We start from the raw sequence: 9,642 nt of genomic DNA, 5'->3' as shown, positions 1-9,642 counted from the left end.
AGAGTGAGAGTGTGTGAGGTGTGGTGTGTTGTTTGGGAGGGGGAGGGTGGAGGATGGGAAAGGCAGCGGAGCACAACAGACACTAGTATGGCAATTTGTAAATCAATGGATGTGTAACTGATGTGATTCTGCAATCTGTGTATGGGGTGAAGGTGGGAGTTCATAACCCATTTGAATCAAAGTGTCAAATATGATATGTCAAGAAATTTGTAATGTTTTGAACAACCCACAATATAAAATTAAAAAATAAAAAAAAACAAAAACAAAAAAAAAAGAAAGGAAAAAAAAAAGAAATTTGTAATGTTTTGAACAACCCACAATAAAAAATTAAAAAAAAAAAATAAAAATAAACTTGGATCCAGTAAGCCACTCAATATGAATTTGTTCTCAAAGTAAGAACTCAAAAGAATATTGAATAAGATTGGGGGGGGGGGATCATTAACCAATGTAAAGACATTAAAACATCTCTAAATGCGAAAAATTCACAGTCACATAGTTTAAGAACTGCATTTTTCAAACATACCTTGTCCATTAATTTACTTGCATGAAGACTCAAACTATTGAAGAATATTTTTTTGCTTAGCAAATGCATTTCTTCAATGGTAGTCAATAAAGTAGTTGCACTATTTCCAACAATGCCACTAAAAGCAAACAATATTTCAGATTGCAAAACAGAAACTAAAACAATTCAGTTTTTTTAGTATAATGCTTTAAAAAGACCTATATTAAAATGAAAGTTTTGATTTAGAATACAATTTATGAATCAAAAAAATTATTCCAGCTTCATATAAAATTATGGGTTTTTTTAGTTAATGATGAAAAAGGAAAACTGAAAACAAACTATATGTTGAGCATATTTATTTTGAAAATCCAAAATCCAAAATGCTCCAAAATCTATAACTTTTGAGTGTCATGTTATATTCAAAAGTTGATTCAGAGCACTCTGGATTTAGGATATTCAGATTAGGGATGCTCAACTGATAAAGTCTATGTAAATATTTCAAAATCTGAAAACTTTTAAGTTTAAAATTCTTCTGGCCTTAAACATTCTGGATAAGGGATCCTCAACCTACACTATTTTTAGTATTTCACAATCTCTTTTAGCACAACTGTAGGTTAGAACCTACCTCTGCAATGTGTAAACTGTACCTCTATTTTTCCTCTATTAGAGAATGAGTCTTGATTATCCAAGGCCTATTTTTAATTCTAAGAAAGGCATTCCATCAACAGCTCTACTAATAAAATAATTAAATTGTATAAATACTGAGTTGTTTTGATTACCAACTGCTATATCAATAACAACTAAAATTATAGCTTCTCAATTTTAATATGGCTGCTTAAAAAGTAGGACCCTTAGACTAATTATGAAAAATCTGATATTTTGGAATATTCAATTACATTAGTACATTCCATAATTTTTAATTTACTACTATAAAATATTTCTTACATCCATCCAAATGGTTTTCCATTTTTGCCAGAATCTAAGATAAATATCCATATAAAACAAATACCAATTTTATTTTCCTAATTTATATATTAAAAACAATTTAAAATTGTTTTTAGGGAAATTTGTTGTTGATGTGAAAATATACTATAATTTGGTAGCAAGTTATAATTTGTAAAGGCACAATAAAATCATATAATGCCTAAACCAGATTGCTCAAGATAAATATGATGACATCTATAAATAATGATAAATAGTAAGTTAAAAATACAGCAAATTTATTGATAAATTATATATTACATGTGAGTTACTACAAAAGCAAATATTTATACTATATATCTCAATACATTCTACAACTGAAATAAATTGGATAGATTCTTACACAGTTCATACAAAGAAAGCAAATTAGCAGTTAAAAAATGTTTAAAGCAAACAGTAAAATACAATCCAATTACTAAACAGGTATCTGTCACAATACCTGTATTTTTAAAAGAAATAAATATTTCAGTTAAAAATATTATAAGTGAAACACTAAAATAGATTATAAAGAATTCCCACAAATGCCTATGCAAACAATCAAAATGACTTCCTCAAAATAAATGTATATATTAAGCAATAGTGGATATAAATTAAATGATTGCAAAAAGAAACTGATACTTTGATGAAAAAAATGAAGAAATATCAAGATATATTTACAGTATTTTGGAGTTACTGGTTGTAATTTACAGTTACTCAGGACTGGAATTTACCGGTTACTGAGTACTCACTAGTGTTCAGTAACTGGTCCAGATACTTACAGACATTTCTTCTGATATTTCACTTCATATTTCTACCCAACATGCTTATTTGCCTATTGCTGTTTTAGTTCTAGGTATTATATACTGATATAGAAGACGAGAGTTAAAACTCTTTCATACAGTTCTTTCCTACCACATATCCAAACATGACCTTCCCCAGCTTTCCTAATACACTTATGATTATAGGGTTCTGATAAATATTTAATGCTTACACCTTTATAAACACATTAATACTATTCAGAGCTGAACAAGGAATTGGGGCCAGCCAACATGGTGAAGAAGCAGGCTGATGAAGAAGATGAACCCCACCTGACAGCCATGCAGTAGGCCTGGAGAGTAACCACCTGGACTGGAAGACAAGAGTGCTCCAAGAGGAAGGTCAGGAGGAACGAGGGCAAGGGGATTGCTTAATGTGTTAGGCTATATCTCTTGGAAGTGTACAGCCCATTTAATAGACTGGATCTAAAACAGTGATAAGGGCAAAGGAAAATAAACAAATACAAAAACAGAGCAGTTACTGACTTAGGGCGAAATGTTCTAGGAAAGGATACAGAATCTAAGTGTGCTAGATTCCTTGTTTCCTGGATTCCACATCCAGGAAATACACTGGTGCATGTTTCCTGCTTTTCCCCTAAGTTCACCGCAATTCCTCTACACTTTTCTTCATGAGTTTCTCCTCTTCCTGACGTCTACACACTGGCATGCCTGAAGACTCAGTTCTAGGCCTTATTCCTCACTCTTTCACTCCTTAAGTCATCTTACCTAGTTCTATTGTTTCAGATATTACCTATACGCTGAAGACTACCAAATTTATAGTTTGGGCCCTCATTTCTGTTATGTCACTCACTCAAGTTCTACTCTTCGTTCACAGGTATATCATATCTGACTTGGCCCAAACGGAACTGGACTCTTTACCACCACCACCCCATCAGCCTATTCCTCTCCAACAGTTCCCATCACAACAAGCAACAATATCATCCACCTTGTTATTCAAACCAAATGCCAAGAACTCATCCTTGACTACTCCCATCTCACATTACCTGAACAATTTATGTCCTACTGGCTATAATATAAAATGACTCCAGAATCACCACCTTGAAGACTATCACTCTTGTCTAACCCATTGTCTATGCTTCCTAAATACCTGCCCTGCTTCCCCTTAATGCCACTACATTATATTATCCACATAGTTTCCAGAATAACTCTACTCATTACTCAGCTCTGGTCACACAAAATCCTCTCAAATCTTTCTCAACGACTCAAAGTCAAATCTAGATCTTCAGCCTGGTCTACAAGTCCCATATGACCTGCCTCTCTCTACCTTTCTGACTCCCCTACTCCTTCCAATTCATTATAGAGTCCAACCACTGGTCTCCGTTCTGAGTCTCCATAGTGCAACCTTTTCCTAGCTTCAGAAACAATGTACTTCTGCATAGGAGATCCCTCTCCAAGATCTTTCCATGCCCAACTTCTCCACATTTTTCAGGACTCTCACCTGTCACCTCCACTGAAAGAGCTTCAGAAATTGTCACAAACACGCACCTACTCATACACGGTCACTTCCTATAATTTCTATTTCCTTTCTCCTGCTATATTTCTCTTCAGGGCTCTTATCACTATCTAAAATCATACGTTTCCCTTGTTAGAATATAAGATTAGGAATTGTTTTGTTCATTGCTATTTCCTTAGCAACTAGAAAACCAACAAGTTTACAGTCAACTTTTTAACTGACTAAATGAGGGAATGTGTCACCAAGTAGAAAAGGAACATGCAAAAACACTATATCAAAAGATTTTGATTGTTATCCTCCATACCATGATCAAATATAGAACAATTATAATTCTCAGAGCCTAAAAAACCTATTATTATCTTTAAAATCCAACTGATTTTATTTATAGCGTTTTCTACATTAGAAAATAAGTTGTCATTACCTTCAAATAGGTTTTTATGAAGCACCAATCATGGGTATTACCAAACAATTTTTTTAAATTACTTTATAACTTTTTTATAACATACCACTTACTATGTCTATTTGCTTTTAGTTGCTCCTATGTTTTCTAAGTATTTATCATACTCATTTTAAGAAGTCTAACTCATTACAACTGGAGCTAATTTACTGTTAAAGTGTGAGGAATATTAATAATAAGTTTGTATCTAAAATGTTATATTAACCCAAATCTAGTGCTATAGCCTGTGGCTTAGTTTTATTTGAAAATCTACCAATGGGATGTGAAGTCCTTTTTTTAGATTGACATTTGAGTGGCTACTCTCAGTCTCTAAGAGGTAGATAGTCATCACTGTAGTTTTTGTGGTGTTCTGTGAATTAGTGATCCCTGAACCTCTCTGGATCAGACAGTTATAACCCTCTTGGGTTTTAACAGTTGGAATTCTGATCCTGATACAGGCATACTGGATTTTAAATAATTTTTAATGGAAATATATGGAGATTATAAAAAATATAGCTTAGAAGGACATTGTTTTAACAATTCCACATACAGTGCAGATTTCCAGTGACATTTATAATACTGCTCAAGTGTGTACTACCAAAAGACATGCAAAGCAAAAATGAGTGCAAATTTTAGAATAAGACAAAGTTGCTTTTATGTAGAGAAGATAAAACTATCACTCTATTTTATCACTGATAGGAATCCAAATGCTAAAGAACAATTTAGGTTATTTACATCCAGAATAGGATATGTCACTCATTATGTCCTATAAATTTGCTTCAGTTGTCATGGACCTTATTTACTAATATAGGAAAACTCAAATACTTTGAAGATCTATATTGTCATACAAGTTGTGTGTGTTTGTATATGTGTGGTTATGCTTAAAGAAGAAAGAAAGAAAGAAAGCGAAATGACATCAAGGTAAATATGCAGGTATAACAGGCACATAAGGAATCAGACCATGTGGAGGTTCTACCAGTTACACTTAAGCACCCAATGAAAACAAAATATCTTATACTGTCCTCTAACTGATAAGAAATATCCCAAGGGATTTAACAAGCACATTTCATTATTCCACTTACCTGATTGTATGATGATAAAATTTTAGGAGATTAGAAATTTTATATAATAAAACTGCTCCAGGTTCAGCAAGTATCACTTGTTCAATTCGAACCTATTAAAATATGTAACAAAAATTAAACATTTCTTTAAAAATGTCTTTTCTTTATTAATGATGTGATATGAATAGCATCAAAATTGAAAGAACAATTTCATTCATGCAGAGATCATAAAATACCTTCTTAATAATATTTACTAATAGTAAGTCATAAGAGATGATAAACATCTTAAACATAGGTATACTCTACAAAAATGATCTGTGATCTGCAGAATTTGGCTTAGGGCAATTATCATCAGAAATATCACATAAAATGGGGTCATTCTGAAGTTTATTACCAGTTTGAAAATAAATTTAGTTCAACAATAAATCACAAAAGCAGTTGCTATATTCTTAAAACACATATAATTGGTGAAAATAAATGCTCTGTCACAAAATATTCCTCCCAAAATTAAAGAATTTCTTAAGCTATTGTGCCAAGTTTGTTCCTATTAATCAGAGTATAGGAAAGGAGATAAACTGTAAATTAGTATCAGCATATTTACCTAACTATAAAACTACTGGGGCAATAATTAGATCTGGCTCAACATTAGCTATGAGGACTCTCCTCTAATTAAAATTCCATCTCTCACTGATCTTTCTCTTCCCTTGTATTTCATTGCTAATGAACACACTCTCAACCACACTGATATGTATCTACTTATATGTTGCATCTGCCCTTAAGCTACTACTTATATTGTAGCTTCTTGCTTTCCTAATTCTACATATGAACACAGACACTGCACTGTGTTTTCTGCTTCCTTTACATCTTTGCAGCATCTGGTAGAACAGCACATACATAACAGATGTTTAATAAATCCTTTTGAAAGTTGAAGTTTCTCTGTAATTGGATTTCAGAATATGTCACAATGCCAACAAATGAAACCTGATAAAATGAGATTTATAAATGTATGCGTAACACCATACAAAACCTCTCGAATTACAGAAATTAATTTATCTTTACACTGATGTGTTTATAAAATTGATCCTTTGGAATAAGGCAACAGAAGAGCAAATTACACTATACTGCAAATCATGAATGGCATTTGAATTTAAAAATCGTAATTCCACTTGATGATTTCTTTTTAGATCCAGGCCTCATGGAAACTTAAATTATATCTTCCATCAATAAAATGATATTTTTTCTAAATATCAAATATAATTATTAGAGCAAAATATAAAGGTTGTTAACTATAGACAGAGTTTTTCCTTAGCAGATTTATAACACCATCTGAGATTATCTGGCAACCTGCCTTCTAGAATTTAGAGGCATCAGGAAAATATTCTTTATTCCAGTTCTCTTCAGACAGAGAGAAAGGAGTGACAGGCGGGAAAGGAGGAAAAAAAATGCAGAGGGAATAGAGGGAGAAAAGAAGAAAGAGGAAAGAAAAGCAATGCCCACCTGAAGGGTCATGCCACAAAGGCTTTGAGGGAAAGCGGCCTCTGTCAGTGAAGGCAGACACTACGACAGAGGCGGGCGGCAGCATCAGGAGATTCACAAATGACACATCAAGACTGATTTGTCTGCCACATAGAAAGGAGCAACATGTCTTATGAGAGCTAGTAAGAGACCAACCATTAAGCAAAAGCCAGAAGTATCAGGAAAAACAACCAGAGACCAGAGAAACAAAAATAAAAAACATAAAAAGAGACTCAAGAAGTGGTAGCAGCAAGGACTGATTGGAAATTAAAATGGCAATGACTGTGAAGGACAAACATTATTATCAGAACTTTAAAGTAGATCTAAAGTTTGTGTAACAGTTCTAGCACATAATAACCACTCAGTAAATCATAACTGTACTATGAGAAGGGCAAGGACGGGACAGGCAGACATTTAAAGTAGCAAAACAGGCAGTCCAACAGCAGAACAGCTGGGCAAGACATAGTAACAGTGGCTCTCTTCTCCAGGGCCAGCAGGAGTGAGGAGGCATGAGAAGTGGTGCTCCTGGGGACCCGGGGAGAAGGGAGCCAGGAAGGGATACTGACAAGCCTCCCTTGCCTCAGTCTCACAGGTAAGGCACAGAGTAGGAAAACATCCCCAGGTCTCCAGCAGTCCCTGGGGGCACCATGAGAGTATCCTGCAGTACAGTATTCAGCTCTACTTCCCATACCATTTACCTTCATAAACACCCATTTTCATAGAACCCACTGTAATTTACATACATTAAATTTTTATTAAAAGAAATAGAATCCAAATGAGGGCTGCATCTTTCAGGAATCTACATTTACATTTACATTAAAGGACCATCTTACCCATGGGCTTAAAGAACAAAAGGTTGTGTGTGTGTATGGATTCTGATGTTTCTAGTTATAACTTAGCAGTGAATACACCTTCAAAAGTAATGGGTTGGATGTTGATGAGCCATAGAATCCTAACACAATATATTTAATTTTAAGTTTAGGGCACAGATTTTTTTTAAACAGGAAATAAGTATAAAGATCATGTCTTAATGCATATGCTTGCAAATATTTAGATCTACAACCTATGAAATTTTCTTTATTGGGAAAAGAAAAGGCTGAACAGGATAGAGCAAATAAAAAATGAAGATTCTCAAATGTATCTATGACCACTGAGACCATTTCTTTATGCTTCAAAAAATCAAAATTCCATGGGCTGCGTGCGGATGTAGCTCATTGGTAAAATGCTTGCCTAGTATGCATGAGGTCCTGTTGGGTTTCAGAATGAACAAAAGAAAACAAAGCAAAACAATGTCTCAAAATCAAAATGTCCCCTGTCCTTTAAAAAAAATCATTCCTACAAAGAAAAAAGACTGAATTGACACAAAGGCAGTCAAAACATCTAATATCATATGTCATTAAGAAAAGGTTAGTTGTTCGTCTAGAAGAAAGAAATGTTGTATTAATGGAATGCAAAAGCAGATAATTTCTAAGAAAAAATTCAGAATTATACTTGCAAAAGAAAATATTAAAGTAAGATTTCTTTTTCCTCAGCTAACAACTACATCATTAAAGATGATATCAGACAGCCAAATGAAGTCACATAAGAGGAAAATTCTTCAATAGTGTAACATTTTCTGTGAGTGTATAAAGGAAGGGAAGGTACAAGAGTTGTTGGATCATGAAATAAATCACTACCAAGCTCATTTGACTATAACAACTGTGAACACCTCTAAAGCATTCTCTGCAGTATGCAATAAACATTACTAGCATATGGAAAGATTTAAGATTTCTGCCACTTCGGAAACCAAAAGGATTCTTTTTACACTTTACAAATAAAAAAGGTATTTGTTAACTGTATTTCTTTTTTACCTTTGGTATCTTACATTACAATTTGCCAGGGATGGTCATAGTAATGTCCTATAATTGTTATCAACACCTTTCTGTGTATAAACATTTAAGGAAAATGAAATAAGAATTTCTAAGTACATTTTAAAACAAAGGCAGACTTGAGTATAAAATTTTTTATGTAGGTAATGAGTGTTAAACAATTTTTTTTCTTTATTTTTTGTTTATTTATTTTTATGTGGTGCTGAGGATAGAACCCAGTGCCTCACATATGCGAGGCAAGTGCTCTGCCACTAAGCTACAACCCCAGCCCCGAGTGTTAAACAATTTTAACATAGAACATTTCTTAATCAGACTAAGACAGGAAACTATAAGATCCATTGAAATGTCAAAGAATTATAATCTTTTATGTAATTACTTTTTAAAAAAGAAAAGCTGCAATAGAAATAATACTATAAGTAAGGAAGGAGGAAATAGGCAAGGCAGATAAAGTACAATTTACTTATCAAAGTGACTAGGAGTTTCACTTAACCGTAAGTGACTATAAAAAGTATAGGGGATTAGACAATATAAAGGAGTAGAGATAATACCATGCATCTTATCTGATCATAATGGAATGAAACTGAAAATCAACGATAAAAGAAGGAAGGAAAAAGCATACATCACTTGGAGAATGAACAATAGGTTACTGAATGATCAATGGGTTATAGAAGACATCAAGGAGGAAATTAAAAAATTCTTAGAGATAAATGAAAACACAGACACAACATATCGGAATCTATGGGACACATTGAAAGCAGTTCTAAGAGGAAAATTCATTGCTTGGAGTTCATTCCTTAAAAAAAGAAAAAACCAACAAATAAATGATCTCATACTTCATCTCAAAATCCTTGAAAAAGAAGAGCAAAACAACAGCAAAAGAAGTAGAAGGCAAGAAATAATGAAAATCAGAGCTGAAATTAATGAAATCGAAACAAAAGAAACAATTGAAAAAATTGACAAAACTAAAAGTTGGTTCTTTGAAAAAATAAACAAAATCGACAGACCCTTAGC

The 9,642-nt window shown here is 33.2% G+C and overlaps 1 protein-coding gene across 1 annotated transcript in view; it reads right to left on the bottom strand.

Moving 5' to 3' along the window:
- The window catches only part of Cog6 (component of oligomeric golgi complex 6), an 88,894-nt gene that overhangs the window by 40,090 nt on the left and 39,162 nt on the right, over nt 1-9,642 (bottom strand). Inside the window, exons 12-13 of the mRNA XM_015484237.2 lie at nt 5,270-5,361; nt 524-641 (exon numbers count right to left, since the gene is read on the bottom strand). Of these exons, the coding sequence (XP_015339723.1) occupies nt 524-641; nt 5,270-5,361 (210 nt within the window). The remainder of the gene's footprint in view (nt 1-523; nt 642-5,269; nt 5,362-9,642) is intronic.

This window comes from Marmota marmota, unplaced genomic scaffold (assembly GCF_001458135.2).
Source record: "Marmota marmota marmota unplaced genomic scaffold, marMar, whole genome shotgun sequence".
NCBI classification, from domain to species: Eukaryota; Metazoa; Chordata; class Mammalia; order Rodentia; family Sciuridae; genus Marmota; species Marmota marmota.
The sequence above is the reverse complement of the archived record's forward strand: the minus strand, read 5'-3'. Positions and strand labels throughout refer to the sequence as shown.